Below are 21,213 nucleotides of genomic sequence, written 5' to 3'. Positions count from 1 at the left end.
CTGTATATCTCTGCTATTTTGCAGCGTATTTTACTCATGGACATAGCAAACATTGACAACTCACCTTTGTTCCTTCCGAGCACTGCTGGTAAACAGATCAGGAAATATGTTTGAAATTATGTGATTGATTCATTACAACTACAAAATAGTTGCAAAGTGTAGATCTGTGTAAAATTGTCATACACATCAGATATTCACTTATGGTAGCTGCATAAGTATTCTAGAGAGTAAGGATAACTATTTGAAATTTATAAATATTCAAACTTCTACTAAAAGCAGCTTGTATGTGAAATTTAAGTAACATACAGTACACCAGGAAAAGGCTCCATTCCAAAGTTCTACAAAAAAGAACTGTATTTACAGATGACATGAACTAATCCAATACATCCAGCATTGCCTGGAAAACTCAATGGCATGCTATAACTTAATATCACAGTCAATATGCAGAGCAGAACTCTTAATTACTTTTCTAATAATCAAGCCAAAAGCAGAGAGTCAAATGAAGCGATATAAAAATGAAATAGAATAGATAAAGTCCCACAAAAATGTTTTGGCTATAACTGAAATCTCTGGAGAAACTAGCGAAACCCTTGAAGCTTTTTTATTATTACAAGCAAGTCCTGACTGCTAACATGCCTTCCGGATTCTGTAGATACTTCAGATCTTGCTATTCCTCCAAAGCTTCCTCCCATAAAAACAAGACTTAATGGGAAAGGAGGAGGTTTGCAGAGAAGATGCTGGCCTTTTCTCCATCACAGGAACAGCGACATTGGACAACCAGCTACCCCACAGCATCTTCCAGGTGGTCACTCTTTCTCTGCCTCTGAGTCATGCCTCTTGTATTCACAACAGCTGTGGAATGAAACGCTGTGCACCAAACACAACTCCCACGTCATTTCTCTTTTCCTTCACTACCACCAAGCTCCTTCATGGAGGCTTCCAAAATGCAAATACTACCTAGATGTTTCAGATGGATTTGATTTCAATCAAAATTGGTGCCAAATGAATACCTTTGATATGCAAAATGTCTACACTAGTATACAATAAAGAATTATTTTCCCCACAAAAACTTTTCTTAAAGGAAATAACGGATCTGTAAACGTTAATATATCTAGTGCAAAGATGAAAAATTGAGGGACAGTAATGAAGGGAATCAAATGATCAGAAGAACAAGAACCAGTAAAATCTTGGGAAAAGTTAATATTTCATAGTCTTTATAAAACAAGGCTATTGTGATCCTCATATGGAAGTGTTTTTGAAAGTTCATAGCTCATGGATATTAAAAGCACATTTCTTTAATAAATTTTCACATATTGCATAGCTTAGCAGTGTAATTTTTAAATAAGATTTTAAAACATCAAATAGAATTATGTATTAAGCTAAGGTGCATGGATTTCACATATTTTAAACCATGTTATACATACAATTAACCCACTGTAAGTTCATAAAATTCAATCTACTTTATACATGATTTTCTTGTATAGATTTTCTGCTTTTAAATATAGTTTAAGGTTTATGTAAGCATACACAATTAAGTGAGATTAGTTAACCAAACTACACATTATCAGTTTTGTTGGTTGTGGCCCATTTTGAGCAGTGAGCTTGCATAACTCCTGCTATCTATTTTTAAACAATGAATAATTTACTCACAGTAGTCAGTGGCTGTGGATATGGATATGTATGTGTATGGAGAAGAAATGAATTAAATTACTCTGACAACATTTGTTTTCCATTCTTAATCATTCTCCAAAGATTTTCTTAAACAGCAGCAGAAGTGAATGCTGAGAAGGCTTTAAAGCAAATCTTGATTTGACCCATGTGACGGTGTTATACTATTATTAGGCCTTTGCAACCTGCAAGTTAAAGCGAAGCCAAGTTTACCTGCTTCCCAAAGAACAAGATCTTTGATAGCATGTAGATAAAATGGAAACTTGGTGGTGTCTGGAGAAGACTGTAGGACCTTCTTACCATAAGAAATCATAAGCAAAATCATTAATTCAAATAGCAACTGAAAAGTTATATCAACTGATTCTACTCCGGAATCACTGAAACAAATTTTTTTTAAAGTATGCTCTGTTTTAAAATCTCTTTTAAGAAAATGCTGGCAGCAACAGTTTGATTAGTGATGTATCTGAATATGCCGACCAACAACTAAAAATAGTAACCCTGCGAGCAAAGAAAAAAATATCCCAGCTGGGGCCAGAAAAAATGACCAGCCATACTGAGCAGAAGGGGTGAAATCCAAGCAGTCTTTCATCTTCATATTTTTGTAGCTTTCCATGTCAGCCACTGCCTGGACCCAGATGACATAGAGCATCACCACCAGGGAGAACAGGATGCCTGAGAAGGGAAAAACAAAGCAACTTTAGCCTATCTGAAGATACGTTTTCCCAAGAAGACAGTTTTAGACCAGTCATTTGCCTCATATCAAGTCTGTAAAAAAAGAATTCTAGCTAAATCATCCATTTAGTATCAGACCCTTTATTATGCTTTACTCACACATCCTTTATCTTTAATTTTCAAAGTTGGAAGTGAGGAATATAGCAGCATATAAGAATAGGAACAATAGCTTGTTGAGTATTTGTATGTGCCAGGCACTGGATTAGGTGCTAGTCAAAAGTCCCTGCCCTTGTGGAGTTTACATTTTAACACATATTTACCTTTAACTGTATGTCTGGTTTGGGGTGACCACTATCATTCGTTACTTCCCTGTATAAAGTACGTGCAGACAAGCTGGTGGTTTTCAGAGCTGATTTTCAGCCCAGGCCTTTCTGACTATTGTTATGCTATTACAACACAACTAGTACTGCAATCAAGTGTGATCATGCAAAGAGAACCCAACGTTGGCACCAGATAAGAACAGAGATGAAAGCACTGCAATAAGGGAGTGGGATAGACATGATTCTTAAAATTGGAATTTACATGTGGAAGATTCACTATAGTCTAAAACAAATGTTGTCTTAAAAGAATGAGGGAGGGGAGATTGATAAAAGATTCTGAGGAATATAAAGCCACAGGTTTGAGAGCAAGAGATCTACTAAACAAAACCAGAAGAAGACCACCACCACAAAATGCCTAACCACTAATTAGAAGGCAACATCACAATTTATCAACAATTGTAACGTAACTCTAATCCACCAATTCAAATACACTTTCAGAATTATGAATTGAGACAGCATTAGAGTGCAGGGCCCTTGACCTAAAAAGCAATATGGCAGCAGATTCTGAATCCTGAAACTTGAGATACCCACTATGCATATACTTTTCCATGTAACTATTACCATAATAACCAGATGAGAACAATGCCTCTGTGCTGAGACTGGACTCGGGAGGCCCCTTGGCTGATTCACTGGCGAGTGACAGGCTCCAAGCACAAACCACATGGTGCAAAGGATTCAAATGGGTCTCTAAGCAAATACACTTGAGGTCACTTGCTATTTGTCCAAAAGTTCAGTCCAAACCTGCCAAGGATCTATTATACTCTTTGAATTAACGAGTTGAACTTTCGGTATAAAATCTCCATACCTAATTGCCAGAATGTCTGCAAGGTAAATACGACCCTGTGACTGGGAGTCGGGATTGAGGCACATGGGCAGAAGAGAGGGGCTTTTTTAAAATCCCAACCATCAGTCAACTCCTCAAGTTAATTGTGCTCCTACAGTTAGGATGCTCTTTCCCTCTTGAGCCATCAATCTCACAAAGCATCTCGAGAAGTAAGCACAAAGGAAGAAGGATCATAAACATGTCTAGGTGTGTACGTATCAGAACTTAAATTTCTCATAATCATTATATGAGCTACAGAGCAATGAAGAATCAAAATAGATGCTTCACTAATGAGAAATATCCTTCACTCTGTGGTCGGTAATGTAAATGCAAATACCAGAGCTCAGAATAAGCAATGTATGAACAACAACTATATCAACAAGAAATAGTAAAGTCATAGCCGGCGAGCAAACTCCTTACAAAGCTGTACCTCAGATTTTGACAACAATATGGCAATACCATGTGTTGTCTAGCAACTCAGTGCATTTCAAGACATTTTTCAGCAAATATATAGACAGTGTTCTCTGTTAATGTAAAAGTTTGGCTTAGCTATTTGCATAATATCATTTGCCTTATGCAAACAACCTTGTAAACTTTTATTATTTGTTGATATGGTTCTTCTCTTCCTTGCATTATGTAAATCTCTTCTGCTTTCAGATATTTTTATGAAAAAAGAAAATTGCCTTTGTGAAAAACCAGTACTAGCCTTACACATATTTTTTTTGAAAGTTTCAAAACCCATTAATGAATCTGAGTATTAAAAAGAAATGTACTGCAGGTAAACATGTAGATGACACTAAGTAAGGAAACATTAATTTATGTTTACGTATTGCTTTCATCTGAAGAGGAATTACATTCTGAAAGCAATGAAGAATAGGCATTTCTATCATTACAATCTTTAACTGGCTCACTAATTGAAGATACAGCCCATTTAATTTGTATCAGATCTGTTTATGATTATATCTCACCCATGGGGTAAAACAGTTAGTGCTTCCTTACCCATTAAATTGCCAGTATTTTACATATATGTATAAAGAGATACATATATAGAGAGAGAAAATGAACTACCATGGCAAAATGTTTCCAAGAAAGACCAGTCGTTTGGCTGATATGGCAGCCAGAATTTACTGGAATTTACCACTGGGGTCTGCATGATGTTCACAAGAGAAGAGTCAGGAGACTTACAAATAGGTGGATTGACCAAATAAATAAATACATTGAGACTGATGGAAGTCAAGTCTCTCATCACTGAAAAAGGGAGTTTATTGAAAAGGAAGAAGCTCAAATGAACCTCATGGTATTAAATTGGAATTAATTATATCCATGTTAGTTCACAGTTTTAGAGAGATAGGTAGAAGACATATAAATATAGACAAATTAGATAGAGACAGAGAGAAAGAGGTGATAGATACTGAAACGGGAACAGATGAACGAGGGTGCGTGTTTTAAAATATACATGTGTGTATTCACATAGATCTATTTCCTGGCTCTGTTTCTAGAGAGCATCTGGGAACAGTGATACGCCAGTAGCAGGGACAATATCAAGTGTCCAGATCTTGGTATCTAAACATCATAATCTACTTAAAGCAACCAGAGTTCCTCAGAGCAATACCTGCTTCCAGGCTAGGATGAGCCTCGAACATCTTGTAATGTCAAAAGGTAAACATGTGCTCAAATACTGACAGAAAGGTTTCAGAAGCCAGTTTGCAGCCCTTTCTCTAACCAGTCCTAAGACAAAGCAAATAATGATAGTAACACATTATATTTCAACAAATAAAATAGGAATCCACAAGTCAACACTGAAATAGTTAAAAGAGTGAATAAATAAATGGAAAGAAAGAAAATCTTTTCCTTACAGTAGAATGCTAACTGATAAACAGAGAAGAAATGATGAAATTGGAAGACACCATTGGCAATCATCAAAATAATAATTAATTCAGGCAAGATACATAAATTGATGCCGCAAGTTGTGGGTAAAATTTGGATGAGGTAGAGGCTCCAAGCCTCCTCCAACAAAATATTTATTAATTGTAAAGGGGGAAGAGTAACTGTTACAGTGAAAAAACCTGGCAAATACCATCTCACTCAAGTGATCACAGTTAACAACACCAGTAATGTGACAATTGGCATCACACACCATCTGACGGGATGCAGTGAGAACACAGCATGACTTCCATGATACTGCAGCCAAAAATGCATAGCCTGTATCTGATCATGAGGAAACATGAGATAAACATGAATTGAAGAACATTCTTCAATATTATAGGCTTTACTCTCAAAAGATCATGAAGGTCAGGGAAGGTCTGTAGAGTTGTTCTGGTTTGAAACAGGTTCGAGTGACACAACAACTAAATGCAAAGCCTGATCATGGGTTGAATCCTTTTGCTATAGAAGACATTCTGGAGTCTCTATAAATTTGAAATTATTTCAAAATAAAAAATAAAATAAATGACTGGGAAAAAAAAAAAACAAACCCAAACCCATGGCTGAAGCCTACGGCCATGTATGTTAGAATGTGCACACCTGTGGGGGGTGGGGGGTGGGCAGGTACTCACACCCACAGAGACACAGCTTCCTTTGGTGGGAGATTGTAAATACCAATGAACAGTGATGTCACTCATTTGCTCCACAGATCAAGCAGACCATCTCCTCTAGGTCAACTCCATCACTATGGAAAATCTTGATTATTACCCCCATGATCTCTTAAAGAATGTTTATTAAGAAGAACATAAGCAGCAATTGACTTGAGTAAAAAAAAATGAGTTATATTTCAAACCTACATGTGAAAGTGATTTTGGCCAGGAATAGAAAATATTGCTAAATTTGGAGAGTAATTTATTTTTAAATTAAAGTATATTTAAGTTTGGTGCTACATTTTTCAATCGTAAATTTACTTCTGAGAGACTAGATTCTAGGTGGAGTTACATGGAAAGTAAATTTTATGACTCCTATTTTTTGAAGTCCAACAAAAAATAAATCACAAAATAGCTAAGTGGAGTCATGGGGGAAAAAAATGTTCCCAAAGTCCATGAAGATGTATGATTTTAATAAGACTGCAGGCAAATAATTGAACCACACCAAGAATATTGTGGGTCTCTTGTTATTGGCAGTGTGGAGAAGAATCATTCAAGCTTATGATTTTGCCTGGATTCTCTTTTAAAGTTGAAACATTTCCCTCTAGATGTCATGAATTCAATTTGGAAAGCATTTTTTTTTCTGAAACAAAGGTCATATAAAATTTTATCACAAATGCTCATTCGGAATGCAATTGTTAATATGGAAACAATCACAATATGGAAACAAAAACAAAAGGATTTGCCCAAGGCCAAGTCACAAACTGAGAAATAAAATATTTCACAGAAACAAGAATGGCAAAAGGTGCCCAGTAAAGATTCTTTACACTATATTATAAAAGTGGGATTAAAAGCCATATTCTTAGGGAAAAATCATAAAAAAGAAAATCTTCTTTCTCAAAAAGATAGGCAAATTGTCAAACCTGAAGGTCATATACTTGTATTCTTAAAAAAAAAAAAAAAACTACTTAACAAGGAGAAACTTGATCTTTAACTGTTGAGATGTAACTGAACTGTGCACTAACAACCAGAATCATGAGGAGTTGTTGGTCACTTGGAGAAGGCTCATAAATTCAAAATAATTCATTGGCCTCTTTCAGTGATGGTTCTGCAGGAATTCAGTGGCAACTCATTTCAGCTTTCAGTGGTCACAAGGAAAGGTCACAGAATTTCATGATCAAAAAATGTATTATGAAAAAAGTTAAGGTGAAAAGTAAATTAGAATAAAAAAAAAATCTCTCTCTCCTTACCTGGAGAATGCATACACTCTAGAAAGTATAATATTCAGCAAGCGCTGAACAAAATTTTAGAGATGATAGGATTAGCTTCCTCATTGTGTTTATTAGTCAAAAGGTGAAAATGAGGTCCGTAGACTAAAACTCTGAGAGCAGGTGTCACACATTAGGCTGAGGACATTCCAAAATATCCTGCATTAGGGAAAATATACCAAGGAGGCATTAGGAGACTAGATTCTAGGTGAAACTACATGGAAAGTAGAGGGAGTGCTTGTGCTAAGTATAGAAACAAATAAAAAATTTGGAGCTTGGTTAAGAGATATGGAGTTTGGGATAGCAGCGGTAAGAGAACAGTGAACCTAGATTTGACATGCCCTGAAGAACAAACAGAAGAGAAACTTAAACAAACTATGTATTTACTGTTATTTTACAAAGGGACACAGCAATTCATCTAGAAATATATAATGAATGTCTTCTGTCAATCTGCATAGGAAAATTGAACCACATAAATTGGCAGCATACTCACAAGAGGCTTTTACAGAAGATACATAAATAGTCTTCAATATAAGCATTTCCTAAATTAGCCCATTCAAATATTTGAAAGTATTATATTAAACTTCCATGGTTTAAAGGTTGTTCTAATGGTTAAAAGCATTCCAGGTTTATTTTTTTACCTCATTCTTTCAACAGAGGTATACTTTACACAGTTTAAAATGTATGGATTTTAAACATATGGTTTGATAAGTTTTGACAAATGTAAACGTTAGTGTAGCTACATCCCATTAAAAATAGAATGTATTTGTCACTCCAGAGTTTCTGCATGCTTCTTCATCCCCCTCAAAGCAACCACTGTGCTGATTTCTATCAGCATATCTGAGTTTTGTCCTTAGAACTTCATAACAGTGGAACAGAACAGTGTTTAGCCTTTGTCTGACTTCTTTAAGTCAATACAATGTCTGCATATTCATCCATGTTGCTACATATGTTAGCCTGTTCGTCATTCACCCCTTTTTATTGCTGAGCTGTATTCCATTGTGTGAATAGACCACAATTTGTTTAACCAATCATCTATTGATGAACATTTGGGTTGTTTCAGTTTTTGTCAGTATGAATTAAGCTACTATGAATACATTGCTTTTTGATGTCCTGACTCATACATAGAGCTCTGGACTGATGGACAGCATTTCCTTAGACAAACGGCTTTGAAAATAAAAAAACTGGGGAAGATGGGGCTAGGTAAGATAGGGCAAAAAAACACCTCCATGAAAAATACCAGATAAAAGCCAGAAAGTGACCCAGAACACCAGTTTCAGTGATGCACCAGCCAGACAAGGTCTGCTAAATCCACAGGGACCATGCATTTGGTGAAACCGGGAGTCTGCATGCTGAAATGAGTGAGAAGCCGGCTGAAAGTCTGGCGGCCGCACTGCAGTGTGGGGAAACCATGGGTTGGCGTTTGGAGATGGACTAGTTCTTTTTTTAAAAAAAAAAAAAAAACCTGGGACCGACTGTGGATAGAACGGTGAGAACTGCGCAGTGAAGCATGGCAGGAATGGGCTATCCCAACGCCTCGGTGTCTGGTGTGCAGGATAGCCCTTCCCACACCCACCACTGATTGTCTCAGGGCCAGGGGAGCAAAAAGAAGAAAGAAACTGTGCCCCTTGCAGCCATCTTCCTGGCGGGTGTGGGACACTTCTGCCTGGGACCAGACCCATAGCCCAGAGCCACGCCAAGGGTCCCAGTGGGACGGGGAGTGGTTCCTGCAGCACCGCACACACACACCACAATATCGGCCGTGGACAGTGGCCTTTAGGACACCCACAGCTAATTGTCCTGGAGCTGGGAAGGCAGACCTCTGTGAAGAGGGGGAAATTAACATGCCCCATTCAACCATCTTTACAGCAGGCTGGGAACACCCCTGCAAGGCCTGGCAGCCCAGGGCTTCCCTGGAGGGCCGGTGTGCACCTGTGACATGGAGCAGCCTTCCCTCAGCAAGGGTCCTGGAAGAGCACAGCTGAGAAGGGGGACCTGCTCGGAAATCCCAGGGACCCTACTCCAGTGCCAGGGACTTGTGTGTCAGCAGCAGAGACAATTTGTGGCGAGACTCAGGTGAAGGCATAGACTCTTGCAACAGCTTTAAACCTCTGGGAACACCTAGGAGGTTTGATTATTAAAGCTGTCCTGCCTCCCTAACCGCTCAGACATATGTCTCTCATTCAGGGCAGACAGCACCAACAACACACTCAAACTTCTTGCACCAATTGAACCCCACAAGAATCAGATCCCCACACACCACAAAGACAAAGTTGGGGAGAACAGACTTGAGGGGAATAGGTGACTCACAGATGCCATCTGCTGGTTAGTTAGAGAAAGTGTATGCCACCAAGCTGTAGATCTGACAAATTAGAGATTGGTATTTCATAGACCCTAAAAGAAACCTATCAAGCAAAGCAAATGCCTAGATGCCAAAAGCAACAGAAAATCTTAAAGCATATGATAAAACCAGATGATATGGAGAACCCAAACCCAAACAAATCAAAAGATCAGAAAGGACACAGTACTTGGCACAATTAATCAAAGAACTAAAATCAAACAACGAGAGCCTGGCACAGGATATAAAGGACATGAAGAAAAGCATGGCACAGGATATAAAGGACATAAAGAAGACCCTAGAAGAGCATAAAGAAGAAATTGCAAGAGTAAATAAAAAAATAGAAGATCTTACGGAAATAAAAGAAAAAGAAACTGTTGGCCAAATTAAAAAGAGACTGGATGCTCATAACACAAGATTAGAGGAAGTTGAACAACAACTCAGCATCCTCGAGGACTACAGAATGGAAAATGAAAGAACAAAAGAAAGAATGGGGAAAAAAATTGAAAAAATCAAAACGGATCTCAGGGATATGATAGATAAAATAAAACATCCAAATTTAAGATTCATTGGTGTCCCAGAAGGGGAAGAAAAGGGTAAAGCTCTAAAAAGAGTATTCAAAGAAATCGTTGAGGAAAACTTCCCAAACCTTCTACACAATATAAATACACAAAGCATAAATGCCCAGTGAACTCCAAATAGAATAAATCCAAATAACTCACTCCAATACATATTCTGATCAGACTGACAAATATTGAAGAGAAGGAGCAAGTTCTGAAAACAGCAAGAGAAAAGCAATTCACCACATACAAAGGAAACAACATAAGACTAAGTAGTGACTACTCAGTGGCCACCATGGAGGCGAGAAGGCAGTGGCATGACATATTTAAAATTCTGAGAGAGAAAAATTTCCAACCAAGAATACTTTATACAGCAAAAATCTCCTTCAAATTTGAGAGAGAGCTTAAATTTTTCACAGACAAACAAATGCTGAGAAATTCTGCTAAAAAAAGACCTACCCTACTTCAGATACTAAAGGGAGCCCTCCTGACAGAGAAACAAAGAAGGGAGAGAGAGAGAGAAATTTAACAGACATATATAGAACATTACATCCCAAATCACCAGGACACACATTCTTCTCTAGTGATCACGGATGTTTCTCCAGAATAGACCATATGCTGGGACATAAAACAAACCTCAATAAATTAAAAAAAAAATGAATTTATTCAAAGTACATTCTCTGACCACAGTGGAATGCAAATAGAAGTCAATAACCAGCAGAGACTTAGAAAATTCACAAACACCTGGAGGGTAAAAATGAGGGGGAGATGAAAACATTCCCGGATAATCAAAAGCTGAGGGACTTCATCACCAGTAGATCAGTCCTATAAGAAATGCTAAAGGGAATTGAGCAGTCTGAAAGGAAGGGACACTAAACAATTGACTGAAACCACATGAAGAAATAAAGATTTCCAGTAAAGATTACATGGTAAATATAAATACCAATACTACTGTATTTTTGATTTGTAACTCCACTATTTACTTCCTACAGGATCTAAAATACATAAACTATAATGATAGATCAGTGGTTTTGGACTCAATGTAAAATATGTAATTTTTGACAAGAACTACATAAAGGTGGGGGAATGGAGGAGTAAAGGAACATAGTTTATGTGTCCTATTGAAGTTAAGTTGGTATCAAAGAAAAACAAGATTATTATAGACTTAAGAGGTTAAATTTAACCCCCACGGTAAACACAAAGAAAGTATCAGAGAATACGACCATAGAGATGAAAAGTGGAGTATGGGTTACGAAAAGTGGGGGAAGGGGAAATGGGGAGTTAAGAAATGAGTGTAGGGTTTCTGTTTGGGTTGAAGGAAATTTCTAGTAATGGATGGTGGGAAGGTGATAGCATTGCAACATTCTAAATGTGGTTAATCCCACTAATGGAATGACAGGGAGGGGTTGGAATGGGAAGATTTAGGCTGTATATATGTTTCCACAATTGAGAAAAAAAAAAATGGAAGTCTAAATAGATAATGACAATTAAATGCCAAGGATGATCCTGGATGGGATCTGAGGATGGAGGAGAGGAGGCTCAAAGGGACACAGTTGGGACATGAGAAAGAAAAAAGGAAATATAGAATGTAAGCTTTGTATCAATGTTGAATTTCTTGAACTTCTTACCTCCGCTTAAAGGGAATGCATAAAAGAATGTTCTTGTTCATGGGAAATATATGTGAATTACATTGTTTGTTCAAGGATGTGTGCAGCCTGCTCTCGTATGTTCAGAAGACAGAGCAATAGATGATGGATGATGGATAGGGAGGGAAAGAGGGAGGGAGGGAGGGAAAGAAAGAAATGGTGGTGTGACAGGATGTTAAAGTTGGTGGATTGGGATATCGGGGGAGGGGGGTCGGGGTATGCTGGAGTTCTGTGTATCGGGTTCGTATTGTTTTTGCAACTGTTCCTGTAAGTTTGAATTTATTTCAAAATAAATCTAAAATTAAAAAAAAAAAAAAAACTGGGAACAACAAAATCTTTTTATGGGACATGACTGTTTACCAAACTGACCTAATGGAGCTGGGTTTTTGTGATGCTACCGCAGGGACCTGCAACACATCTTCTTAAGCTCCATCCTTCCAACACCCTAGCAGCCCCTTGGACAAGAAGGCAGTTAAAATAAAAAACTGTCTTACATTATCTTCTTCAAACATCAATTTTCTTTTTTTCAGTGGTTCAATAGTGCTGAGTGAGTGATTAACCTCTCCAAGTGTCTTGAGAACAGGTATATTTTGTAATTAGTTGTTTCATGTTCTTTAATCCTTTTTTAATAACTTTTATTAGGCATTATTTGAAACATATAAAATATGCCATAAACATGAAAGTCTTGAAGCTGAATAATAAAATGAACATCGTGAACCGATCCCCAACCTGGGAATCAGAACACCACCCTGGCACCATTTTTTCTGGGACTCCTTTGGAAAGACAGTTGCCCCTCCAATTTTTAGGAAGCACCACTAGGCTTTAATTTAGAGCACAAAAAATTACCACCAAGAAGAAAGAGCTAGACTATTAAGGAGCTGGTTGTGTGAGAACTGCCAAGTGATTTAAAATCTCTGTGCCTCAGCTTCCTCTTCTTTGAAGTTGGGCCAATAATAGTGTTTAATTCAGAGGATTCTTGTAATTAATTAAATGAATTAAGAACATGAAGGGCTAAGAGCAGTGTCTGGCACAGAACAAGAGCTTGAGAGATGGCAATTATTACTATCATATGACCATATTTATTAAAAACATCACTAATGTTTACCAAAATACTATGCCAAGGGTGGGGTTGGTGCACAGATGTCCATTTTAGTTTTAAGCTTCATAATATTCATTATGATGACATTTTTTATGTGATTCAAATAATACATCATGGAAATTAACAAAAGAATTTAGGTACTTAAAACAACCAGTCACACAAAAAAGTACCACTGAACCACTTGGGCCACTGACCACAGAGTGCACTGCTGGGGGACCCAACTCGGGAAGGTACACAATGGCAGCTGCCCTGGGGTGACCACTGCAAGGAAAATAGAGCAGAAGCACTAGAAGACTAGGGTCAAGGACGCTGGTGAGGTCCTCAGTGAAGTGGGTAAGAGTCTGGTGAAACTGGAAGGGTCTGATTGTCAGTGAGAGCTGGGAAAGATCCCCGGAGGGGGAACTATGGGTGAGGTCAGCTGAGGAAGGGCTGGGGGGCTTGAGGGAGAGGTCATTGCAGTCAGAGCAGGGGCTTGCAGCCAAAGTAGACCCCTGCCATGTGTACTTGTTGGCCTTTGCCTTGTCTTTATTCTTCTATGCTGTTCCTTCAAGCCTAGGATTATTGTAATGAATTAAATTAATACCACGAAGGGCTAAGAGTAGTATAGAGCACACAATAAGAGCTTGAGAGATGTCAGCTATTATTGTTGTTATGACCATGTTTATTAAAAACATCACTAATGTTTACCAAAATATGGTGCTAGGGGTGCGCTGGTTCCTCAGTTGGGGACTGGTTCGCAGATGTCCATTTGTGGATTATGGATGTCCCCTGTTGATGAATAGTTTTACAAATAGAAATTCTAAGAACAAAGCTACTCTCTAGTGCTAATAACAGATTTTGGTCTTTTGGTTTTAGGAAATAATAATAATAGCTAACACTTATTGAGTACTTACTATGTACAGGATATTACCCTAGGTCCTTCACATAAACTCATTTAATCCTCAAATGGTCCCTATATTGAGAATGGGAAAACTGAGACTCAGAAAGGATAAGAGGTCACCACAACATTAAGAAACAGGGCTGGTGTTCAAACCCGTGTCTCCCTGGTTCCAAACACGTGCGCTTTCCCCCACATCTCACGGCTTTTCCAGACTGGTCAGAAGCAAGGCTGTAATACTACCAGTGTTACCAGAAAAAACATTAAGGAGAAAAAGCGGGGGGAAATTACAGGGGTTCCATGTAGAAACAAAGAACCACACCCCTGTTTGGACACTGTGCTGCCAACTGTGCCAGGGGGTCAGTGACAAAGGCTCACATCAGGAGATCAGAAATAAAATCTCAGAAACAAAGAAAAGAAACCCCAGATTCTGTGGAGAGATGAGAACAAGGCCTTATAGGCCACAGCATGGAGGTCTGGTGAGCTGGTGCCTTCCGTCCATGGACTGGAAGTAAACTGGGCTGACCATCATGTCGGGGTACTTCAAAGAACTGAAACTTGGCAGGAGCACCTGCCTTGGCCAAAAACCTGGATGTGGTTGGCAGAATGATCCCCATAAGTTTTCCACACCCTAATCCCTGGAATCTGAAAATATGTTATGTTACATGGCAAAAGAGACTTTTCAGATGCAATTAGAATAGAGAGATTATCCTAGATTATCTGGGTGGGCCTAATCTAGTCTCATGAACCCATCAAAACAGAAAACTTTCTCTGAGATTAGAGAGATTCAGTGGAAGGAAAAGGAGGAGATACTCAAAGCTTGAGAGAGACTCAAACTACCATTGCTGAGGAGGACACATGAAATGCATAAGGAATGAAGGTAGCTTCTAGGAACAAAGACCAGCCCCCAGGTGACAGCCACAGGGAAACAGTAACCTCAGTCCTACAACCACAAAGAACTAACTTTGGCCAACACCTAGAATGACCTTGGAAGCAGGCTGATCCCAAGAGCCTTAAAGAAGGAAGGTAGCCCAGGCAACACCTTGATTTTGGCCTTGTGAAATTCTACACCGAGCTCACCCAGCTTTCTGACCTACAGAACTATGACAATAAATTTGTGCTGTTTTAAGCTGCTAAATTTGTGGTAATTTATTGCAGCAGCAATAGAAAACTAAAACACTGTTGTTGTTTTTTCCCTTGAGTGTGCTTTTCCTTTGTATTGCTCCCGACAACACCACCTCTTTCCATATCCTGATATTGTGTGCTTGTGGGAAAACAGGCATTGACAAAGCAATAGACTATGGCTTCTCCCAGTCAGTTGGGTGGGAAAACATAAGAGAAATATATGGTCCCCCGAAATAAGTTATGTTCTTTTGGCAATGGTGAATTGCACAGGAGACTTTCAGGTAAGCTTGGAGAGCCCCAAAGGAAATTAAAACAATCTACTGCGACACAAACCCCACCCATAATGGAACTGGAGTCAACTGACCCATTTGCATCTATTCAGATTCTGATTCCGTCATCTCCTTCATGTGAAAGAAATTGATTCCTCTGTAGAAAAATTCACATCAACTCAAGAAATAAACTATTAAGCTTTGTTTAGAAAAGAGACATGTCATTCAGGCAAAACTTTGGTTTCAAAAGTCCAAGAAAGAGATAAAAATTTACTATAATCTTAGGAAAATCAGCTTACCTTAGTTTTGTATTCATGAGAAACTAAACATAGAGTGCCATGGATTTTTAAATTTTTCTGATTAGATGATTCTGTTCAGTTTCCTTCTGTTTTTCCTTAATTTGCAGTGAAGTTTCATTCTACCTTGCCTTGGCTGCCCTGTACAAACCTTGAAGAGATCTGGTCAAAGTTGGTAATGGCAAAGGGCAGTCTCAGGGGCTAACATCATTGTGGGGTCTGATCAGCCAGAGGTTTCCAGGTGAGGCAAGAGTCAAGAACCAAATCAGAGCTAAGTTGTCCAACCTTTCCTCCACACCATGAGCCTGTTCTTCCAGTGTCAAACCGGAAGTTTCCACGCTTTCCTAAACCACAGGGTGGTAGTATTAACCTTATTTCTTCCAAAGTTTAAGTGGCCATTTAGACAAATACTGATGCATTTCAGCTAGATAGTACACTGAGGATTTCCACATTGTTTTAGATCACACTTACATTACTTGTGATGGTGGGTGCACTCAGGGTGCATGGGCCAAACAGAAAGCTGAGGACAAGCAGAAAAATAAAACGAACAGTGATTCAAGCTTGCACTTGATAATAGAAAATGTCTTCCTCCCTTAATCTATTTTTCCATGACAGCAACATCTTCTCCTTAACTTCTTTTTTGGTCCTTATATTTTCATGCAATAAAGATAATCTAGATATGGTGACTCTTGAGGGGTGGAGGGTTTACTGGGCCCTTGAAAATGTATTAGTCTCCTAAACTGTAGTATGGATAATGACAGAAATACTCTGAACTTGAAATTTAAGGGATTATCACTTTTCCTAAGATAGTGCTAAACTGTAAAACCAGACAAGTACTTACATTTCTATGGGTGTTTCTGACCTTGACCATTACTTTTTTAATTCTAACAATGTGAGTACATTATCATTTTTAAGAGGCTTTGTTTCCATGAACAAAGATTCTCAACATCTCATGATTAAGAGATACATCATTCTTGATGCACAATGAAGTGATTTTTTTTTAAATCCATCTTTCTTTTAGTGCAGTTGGCCAACTACGAGAAGTATGACCCAGAAGATTTTACATATCTCATTCTCATATCAACCCTACTGGCATTCTCAATGGCTTTCAGAGTTTAGCTTGTCTTTGCTGAAAAATTTAGATCAAATAAAGATGGTTAGTGAACTGTGTATATCTCATGGACTGGAATCATAGTGCTCCCTCATGATATAGATGTCGTCAGGGTCCATAGGATGATTTGACCCGAGCCATACATTCATAAAAGACTTCCAATTAAACTTTAGATGATACTTGCAAATGAAAGTTACATAAAGGGTCATTGCATTTGCATATGTGTTAGAAGCATAGAGTATTAATATATTAAATGTAAACACTGAAAGTGACATAATATTTGCAACTCTGTTTTGTATATGCATTAACTTTTAATATACCAGGAATATTAAAAATTGCAGTGTCTTAGGCTTCTCTCAACTTCGAAGAAGCTCTATGTGTCACACAAAAGGTGGAGCCAAGCAGCAGGCATTAGCACAGCTACTGGCTCTGCTCTCAAGGGTCCATTCTTGAGTCTAACATGCATGTTTATTTTCACACATATTATGTGATGGGAAATGGGAAATTCTCCAATTCTTCATTTGCTAGAAAATATTACTTGTCATTGTATTGTAATATCTCTTACTTCATTCATTAAAAACATCAGACAGTTTCTCTAAGAAAATAAGCTAGGAATCCTTAAAAATAATTTAAATGGTATTTTTAAAATAATTAGCTCTTTCTTCTTTACATTAATATGCTGTTGTTTTCTCTTCTCATTAAGTTATACTCATTTTTACATATTGTATTTCAGAAATTGTAATACCACTAATGCATAATGGCAAACCATAAACATTCTTGGCTTATTGCCATTCATTTTCTTGGACTCATTTCCCATTGTTTTTCCTCCAATTTTCTAAGATAGCCTTAATTCCTTATTTAGTTATAATTTCATGATTACATCTATCTGATTTCCAAATATCCATGGCTGCCCACACTTCATCATACTGCTCTCCAAATAGATAATCGCCTCTTCCCTTTCATTTTCTAGCCTCATCTTTTTATTTAGTCAACTAACCCATATAATGCCTATTGGATTTCTCAACTATCTATGATTTTCTTGGGCTGGCACAGTAATTTTTAGGTATTAAACATGCTGTATACACAATACTTTGTATTTCACTCAGAAACAGTTATTTGACAGAGGATGACCATGAGAATTTTGTCATCTCTACAAGTAATTAGGGATTTAATCTGAAAAGCTGAGTTGCATATGATGTCAAAGAAAAGTTTATTTACAACTGTAGAGTTAACAGAAGTAGTAAATGGTTCAAGAGTACCGGCTTGGACTCAGACTGCCTTGGTTCAAATCTAAGCTCAAAGGTTTACTGGCTAGAAAACTTTGTACTTTAATATCTGAGTAAACTGGAACAAGTGTCTCACTTCTCTAGATCTCAGTTTCCTCACTTGTAAAATAGAGATGATGAAAGCACCTACCTCAGAAAGTGGTTCTGAGAATTATTGTAGGGAAAGCACTTAGTACAGTGCCTGGAACATGGCAAGTACATAAGGACTAGTTAATTTCTTCTTCATCACCATCATCATCACCATCACCATCATCATCATCATCACCACCATCACTATTACTATTGGGCTTTGGCATGAGCTCCTGCTAGTGGCTAGAAAATATTCTGTGAAATATTTTAAAGCATCAGAGATTCTCATGTGACTGTGCTGTTTCAGTACTGGCCAAGGGGCAAGAGAATAAACTCGCCACTGTGCCTTCCAGTTCTCACATTTCATGAGAGAAATGAGACAAAGATCCTCTCAAATATGCCTACAAATCCCTTACTGGAATTCTCCACAAGGTGGCATCAGTCACCTCAGAGTCACATTACTGAACATTTTGAAAAGAATAAAAGAAGGTAAATCCAGATTTCTACTCATTCGTATAAAGTACATTTTCTGTTTTAAGTGTTCAATCAAGCAAGTGTCCTGGCACCTCCTCACCAGCCCACTAGTCACAGGAAACATGAATTCTTTCTAGGACAGACTCTTAGCCTGCAGGAGGGTATGTTTGGGATGCGTCTACCTAATGTGCTTCTCTTTAAAGTGTGAAGAGGAAAAAAAAAGGCCTTGGAAAATGCATAACAAAATTTATTCAAGAAATCAATATTCCTTAGCCACTTCATGCAAGTTATTTCTGAGCAAAGTGACAGTCTGGGGGAGGGGGGAATAAAAGAGAATATTTTCAAAGAAATTAATACCTTATTGTACTGAGTACAGTAGATGCTCAATAACACACCTGCTTTGGACAAGGAGAAAGGAGGAGATGCAGACTCTCTCGTCCTCTCCAAAATCTCTGAGACCAGAGACCCTATTAATAAACCATAATGGAGATTAACTATACCCCATAATAGTATGTCATGTAAGTAAATCTGGCCTGTAGCTCTATTTCTCAGAAGAACAGAACAGAAGCTATTTTAAAGGGTGGGGGACCAGTTATTCAAGTTTGAAGTTGAAGGTTTTCTAGAAAAGTTCCACCAAAGCTATTACTGAGCTAGTCTCTCACCCCCTACATTTTTCTGGGCAGGAGTTAGACAATAATTCAAAATGTCCCCAGTGAGGAGGCACACAATAAGCCTAGGTGTGTGTGGGGGGTGGGGGTGGGGGAGACCTATAAATAAGCAACATCCCTCTCCAGAGAAATCTCTCTGTGGGTCCCCTCTCTTCTCCACACTCTCACTCAACTAACTCAAGTGTCTGAAATGCATAGAACTGGGTTTTGAACTGTCCCTTTTGAATTTTCCTTTAGGGACATGTCCCTCGGTCAATTTGATGTCAGATATTAATTGTATTGATGTTGCACTCAAAACTAAGTCTGATTCTAACATCCTGTTACATGCATGGCAATTGAAAAGTTTATGGGGCAAAATCAGCTTTCAAAGAAGAACCTGAGAAACAAAAGCAATGAAGTTTTAAAGTATTTTTGTAAATAAAATATATTTGCGGCTCTTTCCTGTGTAATATTAATCAAGTTGGACTTGGTCTACTACTTTTCATTTATATAAAATGTCAGATCAAGGACATAATACACTCCACCTTAAAATCTGAACAATGACCTTCCCATATTATAACAGTATTAATGTTCAAAACAAAAAGTTTTCTAGTCAAACTCCCTGTGGTGGTTTGGAGCTGAATATACCCCAGAAAAACATGTTCCTAAAGTTAATTCATTCCTGTGGTTATGAACCCATTGCAAATAGGACCTTTTGTGGAGGCTACTTCAGTTATGCTATGGCCCACCTCATTCAGGATGGGTTTTAATCCTCTTACTGTTTATTAACAGAATGAATATATAGAGACACACAGAGAGAGAATGAGAGAGCTATGGAAGCAAGAAGCTGAAATCAACGAAACCCAGAAGAGAAGGGAGAGACCAGCAGATGCTGCCATGTGCCTCACCATGTGGCAGAGGAGACAAAGATCACCAGGAACCAGTCCTCAGGAAGAAAGCATCACCTTGATGATGCCTTGATTTGGACCTTTAAGTCAAAACCATTTCTTTGCATTTGCTTGAAGCAGCCTAAGAAACTAAAACACTCCCAGATATGATAACTGAAGGCACAAAGTAAGGCTACAAAGCAGGTAATTTTAGAGACATAAGAAGGACTAGTCTTGTTCTCTGTCTTAGAGAGCAGATCTAGTGTCCCCAAACCTTTTCATCTGAGCAAATGGGGAAATCCAAATAGCCTTTCTAGATGTCATAAAAGCTGGATACACATTCTGTTACAAGAAGTACATCTAGCTTATGTATCTCTGACGTATTTTTATTAACCACCTTTTTCTTCCCACCACCCACCTTCAACAAACAGTCGGAACCAGAGTACTGGATAAAATGTTATGTTCTGAACTTTGATGAAGTATTCTGTTTTCTATTGGGAAGTTCTGCTTTTGATTTTCTCCTGAAAGCCTACCACTTGAATACTAAGAGAGACACATAGAAGCTTGGGAAATGCCTCTGTAGTCAAGCATTTTTCTCTCTTTCAGATCTGTTCTTCCCAAACAGTCCCCTTTGCCTGTCCATGGGAAGTGGCTGTTTATAGCTCAGATTTTTCACATAGACATGAAGACAGCCCGTGCAAGCAGAGAGATGTGTGTGCCTGTAATTTAGAACTCATGCTTCCAGGACACCAGCAATTCTTTATTAATCCCTTCCTCCTCTTGGTCTTCTGTTTCCTCCACATACTTTTCTCCTGCTCTGGCTGCAGCCACATTCTGCCTTATCTGGAAGAAGCCATGGGGAGTGAAGAATGACAAGTGTCTCTTTGTAAGGCATGTGTTGAGTCTCAGCCAAAGGAAAATTAATGTCAGGAATACATCCTTTGGCCTCTGTGAACTATTTTTACTATGATTAAGACAAAAAGTCTTGTATTATTTATCCATGATATCTATCATATACATGTGATTTACTCATGAGCTACTGCAATTTTCCTCGACCTTTTGAAAGAAAAAAGAAAACAAACTACATGACCCATCTACTTCTAAGTCAATATTATTGCTAGATATGGGAATTTTAATATTCCCTT

At 38.1% G+C, this 21,213-nt stretch overlaps 1 protein-coding gene across 6 annotated transcripts in view; it reads right to left on the bottom strand.

Moving 5' to 3' along the window:
* Window positions 1-324: 324 nt before the first annotated feature.
* Window positions 325-21,213, bottom strand: part of TMEM182 (transmembrane protein 182) — a 100,031-nt gene continuing 79,142 nt past the window's right edge. For 5 of the 6 annotated variants that reach the window (XM_037806697.1, XM_037806698.1, XM_037806695.1 and 2 more), the window contains one exon: window positions 2,120-2,340. In XM_037806697.1, the coding sequence (XP_037662625.1) occupies window positions 2,120-2,340 (221 nt within the window). Of the gene's footprint in view, window positions 2,341-21,213 lie in introns of all 6 variants that reach the window. The other variant, XM_037806693.1, reaches the window with a different exon arrangement.

Source organism: Choloepus didactylus, chromosome 17 (assembly GCF_015220235.1).
Source record: "Choloepus didactylus isolate mChoDid1 chromosome 17, mChoDid1.pri, whole genome shotgun sequence".
NCBI lineage: Eukaryota > Metazoa > Chordata > Mammalia > Pilosa > Megalonychidae > Choloepus > Choloepus didactylus.
Note: the sequence above shows the minus strand (reverse complement) of the source record. Positions and strands in the feature narration are given on the sequence as shown.